The 14,946-nt window shown below is 43.5% G+C and overlaps 2 protein-coding genes across 2 annotated transcripts; one reads left to right on the top strand and one right to left on the bottom strand.

The window, feature by feature from the left end:
- Positions 1 to 342: 342 nt before the first annotated feature.
- On the bottom strand, positions 343 to 1,313 carry MRPL36 (mitochondrial ribosomal protein L36). The gene is made up of 2 exons (XM_082310114.1): positions 1,211 to 1,313; positions 343 to 1,127 (listed from the first exon to the last, which is right to left on the bottom strand). The coding sequence occupies exon 2, from the start codon at positions 1,115 to 1,117 to the stop codon at positions 785 to 787; it is 333 nt and encodes a 110-aa protein (XP_082166240.1). The 5' UTR covers positions 1,118 to 1,127; positions 1,211 to 1,313; the 3' UTR covers positions 343 to 784.
- A 77-nt stretch (positions 1,314 to 1,390) lies between these two features.
- NDUFS6 (NADH:ubiquinone oxidoreductase subunit S6) lies at positions 1,391 to 8,742 on the top strand. Its single transcript, XM_082317190.1, has 4 exons — positions 1,391 to 1,539; positions 2,423 to 2,476; positions 6,531 to 6,653; positions 8,602 to 8,742. The coding sequence occupies exons 1-4, from the start codon at positions 1,399 to 1,401 to the stop codon at positions 8,665 to 8,667; spliced, it is 384 nt and encodes a 127-aa protein (XP_082173316.1). The 5' UTR covers positions 1,391 to 1,398; the 3' UTR covers positions 8,668 to 8,742.
- The last annotated feature ends 6,204 nt before the right edge of the window (positions 8,743 to 14,946 follow it).

The raw sequence follows: 14,946 nt of genomic DNA, 5'->3' as shown, positions 1-14,946 counted from the left end.
TATATACCATATACCACTTTAGACACTAAAACTTAAAAAACTGTTGATTACTTTATACTAATTAAAATATCACCATCTCCCCTCAAAACCCACCATAAGCAGCAAGGGTTATTTACATTGGCGTTACTGAAGCTACATGGGACTATGTCTGCTGCAACTCAAAAAAAAATTTTTACTCACCTATGAACCAAAAGCTAGAACATCATCTTTCAATGCAACGTATTTAATATTATTTGACACTTAAGAGCCCGCCTGAGTTTGAAACTACTGGTTCTGTTATCACAGCCTTCAACATCTAGTTTTGTTCTTTTTTTTTTTAAAAAGATTCATTGCGAATTGTAATAATGCACAATCAGCGGTGTTTATTTTCATTTTGCTTTAATGAAACACAAAGGCACCCCAGATGATTCAGCCTCTCCCTTACTAGCTTAACAGTGAGGCGACTGTAAGCAAGGCTTCAGGGCTAAGCTGACGAGAGGTCCTGAAAGTCACGGCCTCCCATTTCAGTTCTCGGCGTCCACGGTCTGAAGTTACGGCGAGGGCCGGCAAGAGCTGAGCCCGCTCTGCGTCCGCGTTAAGATGAAGCGTTGTCACCCGCGCCGTTTGGCGATTTGTGTCCCCGGCAGCCAGCTCCCGCGGGGCAGCCAGGGAAGAGGCAGCCGTCCCGGGGGCAGGGACGCAGAAAGCAGCACCCGCGGCCCGAGGGACGAGCACCGCGTTAACTCTCCCCGCTCCGGGGCCCCGCAGCGGCGCTCCCCGCCGGGAGAGGCGGCCAGCCGCGGGGCTACAGCTTCCGCTGCTTGTGCCGGGGGTTGGTCTTGCAGCAGACGTAGAGCCGGCCCCGCCGCCGGACGATGAAGCAGTCCTTGCAGCGCCTCTTCAGCGAGGTTTTCGTCTTCAGCCCCGCCAGGAGCGGCGGCGGCGGCAGCGGCCCGGGCGGCGGCGGGACGGCCAGCAGGGCGCGGGGGGCGGCCGCCCCGCCCCGCAGCGGCAGGGCCCCGCTGGCCGCCGCGGGCAGCGCCGCCGCCCGCCGCCACCACGGAGCCAGGGAACAGAAGGGCGAGCGGCCCAGCGAGGCGAGCGGCCCGGCGGCGGCCCTGGCCAGGAGGGACAGCATGCTCCGCGCCCTGCGGGGACAGCGCACCGGTGAGGACACCCGCCCCGCTTCCCCGCCTCCCCCCGCCCCTCAGGGAAGGCCGCGGGCACTGACCGGCCGCGGCCCCGCCGCTGCTCCCCTCGTCAGACGGCGTCAGTCGGCGTCCGCCCGCGCTCCCCCTCGGCCTCGGCCGCCCCCGCGCCTGCGCGCACGCCGCGGCCCGGCGGAAGAGGGCGGGGCCGAGGCTGCGCCCGCGCCTGCGCCCGCCCGCCCGCCGAGCGGGGTCACGTGGCCGGCTCAAGATGGCGGCGCCCGGCGCGACCTTCCGCCGCCTGCTGCGGCTGCTGCCGTCCCGCCCGGGGGCGGCCGCCGCCGCCGCCGCCCTTCGGCCCTACGGTGTGCGGGCCTCCGAAACCGGCGAGCTGGTGACGCACACGGGGCAGGTGAGGGTGCCGGGCCGCGGCGAGAGGAGGGCGGCCCGGGGGTCGGTGCTGCCCCTGCGCTGCCCGGGGGTCGGTGCTGCTCGGGGCGGGCGGCCGCGTCCGGGCCGCGTCTCCCGCTGTGCCGGTGCCTGCGGGAAACCGGTGCCGGGGCTGCGAGCGGCACGCAGATGCGCTGCTTCGCTTAGTGCGCGCTGTGGGAGTTAATGCTCTTGGGTGATACGTAGGGAACAGGTACGCGCGGTTTCAAAAAAAAAAAACCAAACCAAAACAAACCACGAAGAGTGTTAATTAGGAGGAGGGTCATTAGCCGCTACGGAGCGCTGTGGTCTGGTACAGCTGAAGAGTTGACAGGTGGGAGGTACCCTTGTGCCGGTGCCTTGTTAGCTCTGTTTTATCTCTTCTTTAATGTGAAAACTGAGCGTGGGAGCGAGGGAGGCTTCGCTCGTGGGGTGCGAGAGAGGCACGGCTGGCGGAGCCGACGTGGGAGGGCCCTCGCTGTGGTCACTTGGCTCGAACACAAATACATGTGAAACTTGAATTTTCTAGTTTAGTTCACCTTCCAGATGGCAGTGTGGGATCAAGGAACAGCATGATAAGTAATAAATGTTATGTGTGCCTCTGCGGTCAGCGCTAAGGCTCCTATTTACTGGCTTTAAACCCCACCTCCCCTTTCTTTTCTCCGTTCCGACCTAAAATTTATTTTCCTGTGTGAGAGAAATGGAAATTAGTTTTTGTGTGCAGTACATACTTGTAAGATGATGGCAGTACTTAAAACTGAGAAAATGATGTAAACTATTTAGTCTTAACAGTGCTGTAAGCCTTTGTGTTCTTTGTTTATGGTTAATGCTTTTTAAATAAGATCAAGTTTTATTTTATACTTTAGGTATATGAAGAAAAGGATTATAGAAGAGTTAGATTTGTTGGACGACAAAAGGAGGTAACTCATCCTACTTTTACTCACTGCAGAGGGCGTGGTTTGTGGGGTTTGTTTTTTTTTTATACCTGATATTGATGTCCTCAACTTGATTGTCATTAAAAAACAAAAACCAAACAAACAAAAAAACAAAAAAAACCAAAAAAACCCAGCCAAACCCAAAAACCACAACCAAAACCAACCAACCAAAAAAAATCCTACCAAAACCAAACTGTTTTGGATTTTGTTTTTTGGTGTTTTTTTCACTATAGTGAAAATTCTTTTTTAAGGATAGCTTATAGTAGCTTCTGTGTACCGCCCTACTTTGGGCAACTTTGGAAAATTCAAGACTTGACCTACGCTTGTCAAGTGTTTACATTTAGTGTGGAAGTGTAGGCATTTGAGCATCTTAAATTTGGACCACTTTTTGTTTTAAGCATGTGTGTTAAGAAAATTTTAAGCATGATTTTAGTGCCATTTGTGTTCAGAAAAATTACATAATTAAATGTTCTGCTGAATTGTGCATCTATATATCTGTTTAAATGTGTGTTTTGAAGCTTGATTTCCTTCTGCATAGTTAAAATCTTGGTCTTTACCCAAACTGAGTTTTTAATGAGGCCACTTCATTTCCAGAGCCTGGGAACCATTTGCTGAAGCAGTGATGTAACAAATAAAACTAAAATTTAGAGTATTCTGAAATAACAGAGCCTCAAAGGCAAAGTCTAGTAACACCAGCATCATCCAAGTGTACTACTGTGAAGTTATCTTGTGGGCCTGTTGCTGCTGCTTATCAATAGAGTGGGTACGTGAAACTTTAAGTCCTTTAGCACTGAGTTCTCTCTAACAATCGAGGAGGACAGCTCCATGAGGGATCTGCTGGCCTTTGGGAGAGAAACAGAGATTGTTTCAGCTAAATTGTGTTCCTCAGTGCCTGAGCATCTGATTAGTGCCTTAGTGTTAATGCTATGAATGTGTATGTGTAGTAGAGGCATTAAATATAAGGTGTGGTAGATGTTTAATGTAGTTGCGTATAATTATTCCCTTCTTAAATTAACCTGAACTAATTATGCTGATTTCTGAGTTTTCGTATTGCGTTTACCTTATTGTGTCATGGATACAGTTTAACTCATGCTGTGTGGGAAAAATGGGGATTCTACATGGGAAATAGTTAAATGAAAATGTCAATTAAAATGCTGAAGTAGTTTACTTCTGGGAGGATAGTGACAAAGTAGGTCTCTCCTAAATGCAGTGCCTGTTTCTGTGCTACTTCTGTAACTTTGTAGGAAATACTCCTTAAGCCCAATTCTCCACAGGCCACAGGTCCCACTGACATGCCTTTGCCAGCAGCTGATTTCAGACTCTCTGTGGTGAGGAACAGCCAGGGTTTTTAGTTCGGCCCAGTTCCTTCTTCTCCAGCAAAAGACAAGCTTTAAGGCTGCCGAGCAAGGTTTAATGCTAGGTTTTAATTGTGAAATTGGAACAAAATTTACATGTTAAATAATAAAAAGATCCTCATCTGTGCTTATTAAAGGGATTTCTCTCTAGGGGCTCTGCCATTATCCCCCAGCGTGTTTCAGCTGCTAGTATTAGGGTTTCACAGCCATGTCTGTAGTCCGAATGTTGTCTTGTTTCTGAAGCTAAAGCTAGCCTGCGAAGTTGGTGACTGTAATTTCTCGGTCGCTTCTTCTCTTCACCTTCAGTACGCTCCGGGTGGTCGAGTCTGGCTTGTGATCAGCCCAGTCCAGCCGTGGCAGCTTTCGTGCCTGGGGACGCAGCCTCTGGACGCAGGTGCCCTCAGTGGGGATGTCTGGGCCCACGCCTGAGTGCTCATGTGGCCTCTCCGGGCAGTGGCCAGGCCCAGGGGCACGGCCCAGAGTATGTGGCTATTGTCCCCTCAGTTCTGCCAGCCTAATTGTTAATGAAATCCATGTGTTGTAGCTAAAATTGTTGTTCTCTGCGCTGGATATGCAGAACCAGGGGGTCAGTGCTCTCCAGCAAGGGCCTAAAGCAAGTAGCTGCGAGACAACTGAGCATGGCAACCGTTAAATTGCATCTGCTGCAGTCCGACGAGGGTCATCCTGCCCTTGTGCAACCCCTAAGGTACCACAGGACCTAATTTGACACCGCTGTTCCCGCTTCGGCTCTACCCTTTCTGTTGGGCTGGTACAGCAGCTGAAGCTGCAAGAACTGAGCTTGGAGCTGGTCCGGTTTAAATGTAACCTCCTGCCTTCCCTCTGGATCTTTGGACCTGGGTCAATTCCAGCTTTGGTTTTATCTCTCAGTCTCCCAGACCATGTACTGGCACAAACAAGTAGGTGGAAAGAAGAAGCAATGGGTTTGTCAAACTGGCGCTATGGCCAGGGGAGAAATTGCTCATTGAATGATGCATTGGGCAAGGAGCGTTTAGATGTGCTGAGGGAAATGGCCCCTTCCCGCTAACTACTGCTGTGCTTTCATTGAAGGGACACAATGTAACTGAAACCACTTCTTTTTTTCCTCACAGGTTTTCTCAGTCTCTCTTTTTTCCCAGCATGTTTTCCCTGTGAATTCCTAGACTCTTTTTTGGTAGGCTGAACCACAGACAAGTCATAGCTGTGCAGTGGATGAGAGGTTCTTGCTTCCCCCCTCGCCCCACAAATAAGTTTGTGGTTAAGCAGTGTTGGGCAGAGTGGAGTTCTGCTTCTGGTCTTGAAGCAGAGGTGCATCATGGTGCTGTCTCCCTCCTTCTCTAGTATGGGATGAAGGATGCACAATTTTGAGTGTTATGAAAACCAGCAGTAAAAATCCTTGCAGGTCGGCAAAGATTACATATGACTTGCAGACACAGGCCCCAGGCAGTGAGGTTTTTGATGTTGCAAATTTGCTTCAATACCAAAAGTTAATTTTTCATTAACTTTATTTAGCTATCATCTTCTTTAGGTAAAGAAAATCTGGTTTTGGCAAAACTGACTTTTCCACTGCTGTACTAAAAATGCAAATTAAAATTTGAGACTTAATTGGAAGCTTGGTGAAAGATCCTAAGTTGTTGTGTGCTAGAACTATTTAAAAACACCATTGTAGTTCTTAGGTATTCATTTAATGGACACTTAGCTATCTTTTTCCTAAGAATCTCAACTTCATTCAAATACCAGCATGTTTATGAACCTTATACACAGAGCAGTAGATAGTGCCTTCTTTGGGTGTGCATATTATTTTATATTCTTGCGCGTATAACGTTGCCTTTGAAAAAGCTGTCCCCTCCTGGAGCATGTTTAGGTGAGGGGTAGGGGTGGTTGTCTGCTCAGTGCTGGCTCGGAGCAGGTTGGAAGAGGCTGGTGCGGATGAGGGGGGGAAAGCGCGGTGGCTGGGTGCTGGAGGTGCTGCTGAGCCGCGAGTTGCTGTGCCGCAGGCCTGTGCAGAGGTGGATCCGTTTGCCAGGCCACGTAGACGTGCTCTAGGAAAAAGCCCGACTTGTCAGTGATGTGCATATTGGGTAAGGGTGTATAAGATGGATTGACAGAGTGGCATAGTGACATTTAGAGGTTTTTCTTTTTTCTAGTGCTGAACAATTTGCCTTTCTGACTGTTGTTATTCACCATGTTCATGTTTTCCTGAGATTGCTGTGCAGTGTTAGAATAAGGCGCATGGTGAGAGGCTCTAAATTACCAGCAGTTGTTTTATCTCACTCCTGACCTTGCTTGTTCCACCATTATTTTTGAGTTTATCAGCAGTGAGTCTTTTGCAATTTTATCGTGTAGTCACTAAAACAGAATACAGAGGCAGTGTCAGTTAAATATCTTCTGTTCTTGGCTGCTTGTTCCTGCTCACCTCTCTGCTGAATCTGCTGAGGTCACGTTGTAAACCTGAGCACCGATGTGGCCTGTGTAGGGGGAAGGGGATTACTTTTGCAGAGTTTAACGTGCTTAGTTCACTGATCTGGCTTATAGCACAGCCTAAGAATTGGTGGAGGAGGTGGGAGGAACCATATGCAGGAACTTCTCAAGATGGCTGTGGTGGAACTGGTTGAGGAGGCAGTAAATAGCAATTGCTTTCTGTTTGTGTGGGGAAGGTATCTGAAAGCTTCCTTTTTCTCTTACAGGTGAACAAGAATTTTGCGATTGATTTGATAGCAGAGCAGCCTGTGAGTGAAGTTGAAAGCAGAGTGATATCATGCGATGGTGGTGGTGGAGCTTTGGGACATCCTAAGGTCTACATAAACTTGGTAATATCTTTGATCTGTATATAGCATGTTTTGCCTGTCAATTCTTGTTTGTAAGATCATCTACTTTTTGGCATGGTAGTTTAACACAGTAAAAGGATTAACCACCTGAGGTGTAAATTTTATTTGGTGCCTAATATAAAATTAAGATTTCTACTCAGAAGAGTAAGAGGGTTTCCATTTGAAGTTACCAGGCATTTCTTGCTCTTGATTTTGATTTGCTTGATAGGGCAATAATTTTTTGGAAAAAATAAATTAACTACGAAGTAATATAAGCAAGCAGTGCCTTGTGAGCAAAAAATAATATAGTTGCTGTGTTTTGTGAAACTAATTATTTAATTATTTAAATGCCACCGTGTAGACTGAGGATACATTTGCAATATTCTTAAGAATATACAATTTATTTTGCATCCTGCATGTTCAAGGGAAAAAACAAACAAACAAACAAAAAAAAACCCAACCAAACAAACAAAACTTGCAGTCTTTGGGAATCTTGGTAGTTCTGAAGACTGAAAGTTTCCATCACGGTGAGAGAATTGGTGAAGAATAAGTATCTTATTATCTTTGTATTTACCCTGACAGTAGTGATAGTTTTCAGTGTATTCTTATTCTAGAGGGTAAGAATATTGAGGCTGCTGTTGTATGACCTTGGTGGAATCAACAGTGACCTGTTGCTTAGGTACTGTTCTTGGGCAGACCCTGACTGCAGATGTCTTAAAATCTTGCTCACTTAAACGTTGACATTTGGTTAATACCAAAAGAATGGTGGGGGAGAGCTGGTGTCCTTTAGTGGCAGTGTTGTTGCAACTCCTAAGTATAATCACAAGCATTTCTGTTTTGAATGAAGTAAGCACTTTATAATGATTCATTTTACATTATTCAAAGTCAGACGCTTGGAGGTTCTAATTCATAAAACTTAGGAAGCTTGTGTTCTTCAGCCTTCAGTTAACTCCTGTAGCACACTGCTGATCGGTTGCATTTATGTTTATTTGTTTGACCTGTGCCATGCTCTTCTTGAGGAATGCTTTAGATTTTGTGAATTTTGAGATCTTTTTGTGTTAACAATCAAATTACAAGACGTCTGTGGTTTAGTTCTTGAAATCCAATGTCTGCAAAGAGAGAATGGTATTAGACCAGCTTGTTTCCCCTAGCTCTAACAATTGGAATCCAGGCTTTCGGGGTGGAGAGTAGTCTGGATTTTTCACTTCTAATCCTGTATTAAGGAAGGGGAAATAAGAGTTTACTTCACTTCATGACTGCAAATAGTCAGGTTGCTAAATAACAGAAGATCCCTTAGTGTTTATTTAACTGTCTTTCTTTTGTCATATTAAGGAGGACTACAACAACAGCTTGCAGTCAGTCACACTTCTAAATTTTAAAAAATTATGTGTATCTTTTGGAGAGAAGAATACCATTTTATACAGTAGTAATTGCTGCTTTTCTCTAAACTGTTTTCTTTCAGCATTTCTCCCAGAATCCTACTGAGATTTCCTCCTTCCTTCAACTAACTCTGTCAGTTTACATTACTGGCTAAAATTCTTGTCTAGATAAAACTTGGAAATGCCAAATCCTGTTATGTATTAACATAATTATGAAATGATCTTTTCAGAACATTGGAACAGATATGACCGAACTGATTTAAGATGTCCAGTTTGGTAAGAGGATCCGTTACTGCGGAAGAGATATCACTTGGCTTGATTTTAAAATTATATTGTTGAGATTAGGCCTGGTAGTTAAAAGGCTGGCAGAAGGGAAGCTGCGTAGGATGCAGAAATCAAGCATGAACCTCATACCATCATTCTTACTTCCAGTGTTTCAAATAAGATTAAACTCTGTACTTCAGCTACATTGATCTGTTTTAAGATGGCACATATAAATAAGAGAAAATTTGTAATTTCTAAAAGTTTTATAAAGTGAAACTAGCAGCTGTTGTATTTTTATATTTTTGCAGGACAAAGATACAAAGACCGGAACGTGTGGCTACTGTGGACTTCAGTTTAAACAGAAACATCACTGAAAGATTATCCCTGCGTGCTTGCAGGTTTCTGTTCAGATGCTAATGTTTAACTATAAATAAACGATATATTTAGAAACCCAATGTTAGCGTTTGTGTTTCTTAACTGTAGAAAGTCCAATCTGTACCTTTTTAAAACCCAGCTTGTCAAGTGTTTGAGAGGTGAATGGTATTACAGTATCTGCTTTGTACTTAATTTGGTTTTCATGGTACAAATGTCCTGCCTTGTTTGGCAGACTTCTGGCAGGCTTGGAAGTGGCGTTTGGCCGCAGCATAGGTTTGGTTTGTACTGGGTAGATTTGTATTGTTTTCAACACTGAATTGGATGTAAATGTTTACTGGGGAATTAATTATCCTAGGTGTTTGGCATTGTTTGACATTCTTAATTTGTTCATGGCCTACTATCTATAGCTAGATTCACAAATGGAAGCACAAAGATGTTATGATACTCAGCATTACAACACTTACACCTGGAAGCAAGATTGTCGTCTGTGAATTAAGTAGCTACACTTGCTACTTGTTTAAAAGAAACAGCCAGTGCCTTAGAATGGTAATCGGTGTGAGCTGGAGAACTACCTAAGCTGGCACACGTGAAAGGTGAGGATGTAAGCATTTGTCCTCCAGTTGAGAGGATCAGGGTGTAAATATCTGCTTCTGCTTGGGATTCACGCCCTTGAAAACCTCCTTAGGAACTGGGTCTTGTCGGACTCAAAGTAGGGATTGCTCCATTACAGGTAGTAGTTTCTGCTCCTTTAGTACAGATAATCTGACAATGAGAGCATCCACCTATGTGTGACATCACCTAGGCTGTGTGAGGCTGGTTGTAGGACATCATCTACCTTCATGCTTAATTTCACTTACGTAGCGTTCCGTCATATAAGCATGACTCTCAAACAGGGCATGTGTCTGGGGAAGGGGGGTCTGAGCTTTGGTCTTTGCTTCAGAAAGCATTTTAATCTGTTGTCAGTAAGTGACTTTTTTTTTTTTTTTTTTAATGCTGGTGATAGAACGTGGTCCCAGGTAGTAATTACTGCTAGGCCAAAGTTTAACAGGGCATGATTCTAAACCTGCTGTTTATATCACTTTAGTTAAATTGATGTGGTATCAAGTTGAACCAAATTATGTGGGCTTACAGCTCCTTAACTTGCTTGCATCAATTTATAGATGAAGTTGAACCAACGCAGTCAGGCTTAAAGCAAGGTCTGAACTATTCTGTCTGTAGGAGTTGTGTGTTCAGAGGCTGTACTGCAATTACTCACATGCGCGTACACCTCTTTTTTCATTCATTCTGCCTGTAAGGGCTTAACCTCCCTTTCTTCCCTTTCTCCCTCCTTCTCTCTCTTATTCTCCTTTCCATTGCTGCTGGTTTCAGTGATCATCTGACTGGCCTTCAATTCATTCTTTCTAATGACCTACATTTAGGAAGTAATATTAGAGTTATGCATTGTAAATTCTGTGTAGGTTACTGAGCACTGACTTCTCTATAAGCCCAGGGTCTGACTGAGGCTAGATGGCTGGTATGATGGTTGTAGTTTTGTAATGTTAGTCCAGTGGCCAAGTTCAAGAAGACTTAATGTACGTTGTGTCTCACGTAGCACCTGAGCGTGTACAAAGATGGCAAAGGATCCTTTCATAAAGCCCAGTAACTTGCATTCAGCCTATCTGACCTTATGCAAATGACCTGTCAGCTGAGCATAAATATGAGGTTATAAATGGTCTTCTGGTAAGTCCATCTCATGCTCTAAATATAAAATAATTACTTGAACTTGTAGTGTCTGTCTTTAAGCACAAATGTGGTTGCTTTTTAGTCTGGCTATCTGCCAGTTTGTAGAGCATCTTGGCTGGCACAGTTCACTCATGGTGCAATTGTCTCTGCAAAGAGACCTGAAACAAGTAATTGTATGTGGTCCTCTTACTTGGGCCTTTGATTTCCTTATGAATAATATATCTGCTTGGATCACTGCTGCTCATAATAAATTAACAATGTTTAAATTGGCATGGCATCTGCTGAGGACCCAGACAAATCCCATCCCACTGGTCTCAACTATGGAATGCTGTTCTTGGGTGTTCTCCCTAAAGTACTTTTGATATGTGAAGCTGTTGACACTAGTGAAACAAAGAAGGTCTCTACTTAGCTCTGGTGATCTCCATAGGAAAACTTCAGACTTTGCTCCTTATTGTTCTCTGTGTGCTAAGTTTATATATCTAGTTGGGAAAGGCGTTTATATGAAGCCTTGCACTTTGATCCACACCATCCACATACCTGTGGAAAGGCCAACCTTGATTTGCAGAAAGAAGTAGTGAGGGAAAGCAGAAACTTTTACTGTGGTGGTCACAAGCAGATACATGTGAAAATGGATCTATGAGGACAGACTAAAACACATTAGTATCAAAGCGAGGATAGACTAAAACACCTAAGTACCAAATCAGCATTACAGTTCTCAGGCAACAAGTTCAGACTAGAAAGCAATATGGAATAAAACTCTCAGACTTAAATTCTGTCAGTCACTGTTTTGTTCTTCGTAGATGATTCATCCAAGGCTGGAACTATGGTGTCTTACTCTGATTACCAGAATACAAACATAGTTTATACTCTGTCCCTATGGAAATATGAACTACTCTACATGGATGTGTAGCTGGTCTTAACAACTGTATCTTGCCTTTACTTACTAAAACCAGATAGCCTCTTTTCCCTTCACTGGCACCTGTATTAAGCCTTTCTTGGTGAAAATCACTATGTATTTAAACTTCCGAAACAAATAAGGACCATCCATCCTTTTCTCCATATTACTTGGTAGCTCTCTGTCCTCTAATTAAAAAGTAAGTAAAATGAATGTACCAGGCAAGTCCTGTTTGTTCACAAGAGCACAAAGCACTACTATGACTACGGCATAATATGCAAGTGCACCTATTTTAAAACTTCTTTCAGTCGCATGGCATCTGATTGTGCTCTGGAAGTTGGACTTGTAACAGGCTTCTCCAAATCAGCAAATATCATCTCCATACTTTTTACTCTCTGACCTGCCAGTAATACTTGCACTTTTTATTTAATGCTATTGCAAGTATCAGATAAAATACAACGTACTGTAATAGCTATAGAAATGTTTGGGTCTGTAATATCCACATTGTTGGCATTCTTTGGTGTGTTCCCTGATATTGGTCTTCATTGTTTTGAGAGGCAATTCAATCTTTTTGTGGTGGTCTCAGAGTATATTGTCTAAATTTAAAGCCAGGGATCCTTGAGGAGCACCTCTGACAATTCAGTCTTGCCAATGGAATAGACTGATCTGGGAAAAATGACCCTGCATTCACCTTGTCATAAAGTTCATGGTGCAAATTATCATGTGTCTCCCTCTCCAGACGTCTATTAGGACTTGTGTAACTAGGGAAGAAGAGCAGTTTCAGTTTTCATAATGAGAGGCAATATAGTAGAGCAAAAAGAGTAGAATTAGAAACATGATCTGTATCGTTGCTGTAAATGTCACTGATGTGGATGATCATCCTTTCACATGCTTGTATATTTGTCAAGCATTGCCCAGTGTCAGTAGCCTGTGCAACAAGACATGGGTTGAAGACCTCGCATGCCCACGTAGTGAGAGCTTTCGCTCCAGGTTTCCAGATCCCAAATCATTTTCTACTGATTGATTGCAGCAGGGCGTTGTGAGTGGAACATGATGATTATCCGTTTTTCCACGCGCAAAGCAGCTCATGGAGCTCAGATGTCTTTGAGACTTAGTGAATTTAACTGACAGTTACTGGAACTTAGTTTTCTGCACCTGAAAGTTATGTAGTCATTATTGATTATTCCAGGTTTGCATTGCCATCCAATCACTTGATGCTCATTTCACCATCCAAAATCCTCAGCATTCAGGTGTCAAAAATTGAGCTGACAAAGCAAAAATTGCCATGTGGAAGAACAGATTATGGAAGTGCAACAGAGGAACCAGGAGTGTAATCTGTGCAATATGGAGATGATGTGATGGAGCACTGGGAACATTGCCTTAAAGCGCCTCTCTTTTTTTAAAGGGGCTGTTATTTTCCCTTAGTGTGATACAAATGCCGTGAGAATATGCATAACTGCACTTATCCATACATCTTCTGCTGATGCAACATCCTGCTTTAGGAAGTCCTCCCCATCAGCCTGCTGTTCACACGTTTTTGTTGACGTACTGGCAACTGTATGCCAGGACAAATGCTATCAACAGCACTTTCTAGCAGAGGTGTCATTTCAGTGAGTGCTAGAATTCAAGCAAAAAGTTCTTCTCCCTAAGCAGTGTGAATCCAGTCGTGAAATGAAAATATACGTAAACATCATGGATTTTGTAAAACTAGCTGGAGCTTCGTAGGTACTTCCCCACCTTTTTTTTAATGTTTGGCTTTGGATGTATCTTCTCCTTTACATTTTTTTAACTTTCTTCCTGTTTTCATTCTTGTCCTCTTCCATGTTTCTGTTGCTCCCCTCCCCACCAATCCCTTTATTAAGGACTAGGTCTTTGACAAAGCAATGGTTATCTTAAAGCTGTCTCTTTGGAACAGCCTCTGATGCTTATTCTCTGCTTCCATAAAAGGGTGCCTAACTCAAAAGCCTGTTCTTTCTGAAACTCTGTCACTTGGTCTAAGGCATAAATTAAAGTGATCTAAGTAGGCAGGCATTTGGCTAGATTTTCTCTTAATGTTGTGTGGATCACAAAATCTAGACTGCTTTCACTACAGTCATAAATGATTAAAATGAGATCTCTTTATTTTGGACTAATTACAAATGTAGGAGAAAGATCTAAGAGACTTTATAGTATAGCAACCTGGTAAAATATTGCATAAACTCTTAGTCTTCACTTATGATTTGTCTTAACGGCAGGTCATTTCTGGTTGCGTTAACTTTGTGTAAATATTGAAATCATTGACTTCCATTGGCACGAATAACTTTCTAAGATTTAAATTTGTTTTCTCTATGGGAGATATAAGGAAGAGCGGGAAATTAGCGTAGAAGCCTGCTGTAGTGTATATACTTGGGACAGAATGATTTTTAATTTTTTTTCCAAAAGATGTAGTTAGGAACACCAAAAAAAAAAAATAATTAAAGGTTTTTCTGGCCATATACGTTTCTCTACTAAACTTTGATTTGTTGTAAGAAAGAGTCAGTTTCAAGAAAACTTGGAGGAGTAAGGTGGTTGTTTGTTTCTAGGAAGGAATTGTTGATGAAGGGAAGGAGAAAAGAGCACAAGATGCATCTTCTCCCTCCTCTCTAAATAGTCTGCAATTGGTAGCAGACCTATGATTTAGTTCCTAATTAGACTTAGGAAAGTATCATCTTTGGACTGTGAAGTGCTCTTTGGAAGCTTTTCCGCTTTACAAAATGTAAAACCTGGTTCTTGGACATCAGCTGCTGAAAGGAAATCTGAAATGTGTTTTAGATACTAAGAAATGGATTGCTAAACAAATTGGTGGAACAGCGACTGTAGCAGAAAACTTTACATGGTGATACAAAACAGGATTATTAACCCTAAGCATCTGTTCATTATCTGTAGGGAAGAAGGTAATGTTGTATCGGAGAATTCTTATGTGACTGATGTGTACTGCAGATTTCATGTTAACAGTCCTAAATCTTAACCTAATCAAATTATGTCTTGAACTCTGACTTGAAACAGTAAGGACAGGGACTTTCTTTTAGTGCCTTTTGGTAAATAACTGTGAAGTTTTTGGTTGGTTGGTTGGTTGGTTGGTTTTTTTGAGTGCTTCACATGGGTAGTGAGACTGTACAGAAAAATAATTTCTTTGGCAGCTTATGAGTAAATATGGAAAGCATATCAGGTAGGTGCTAAGGATACAGCAGTGTGATTGAAGAGTGGTATCTGCCTGACCTAATTGTAACCTGGAGTGCCTGACTGTAAGGGAGGTTGGACACTGAAAATGAAAGACTGTCAGAAAAATATAATATATATTGCCATGTGGCAAGAATTCCACTACTGTCCCCAACCGCCCAGGTCCCTCTGTGAGGGGAGAGGGCATGGACAGATCTGAAATGAAGTGTTGTAAGGGCTGAAGTCAGCAGGGGGATTGTAGCAGTTGCTCTTGATCAGCTCCAGAGCTGTAAATCCCATCAGCTGTGGCCGCCAGCGGGGCGCTCTCAGCAGCAGCACACCTCGAGTAAGAACTGGACCTGCTCCAAGTTCAGTTTGTGCCAACTCTGAAAAACAAGCTGTGACTTGCAGAGGGGGGATACAGGGGCTAAAGTTTGAATGTACTCTCTACTAGTCACTCATAACCACGAGGATCAGGAACGAG

Source organism: Platalea leucorodia (genome assembly GCF_965183815.1).
Source record: "Platalea leucorodia genome assembly, chromosome: 1".
NCBI classification, from domain to species: domain Eukaryota; kingdom Metazoa; phylum Chordata; class Aves; order Pelecaniformes; family Threskiornithidae; genus Platalea; species Platalea leucorodia.
This window is presented reverse-complemented; position numbering and strand designations above follow the sequence as displayed.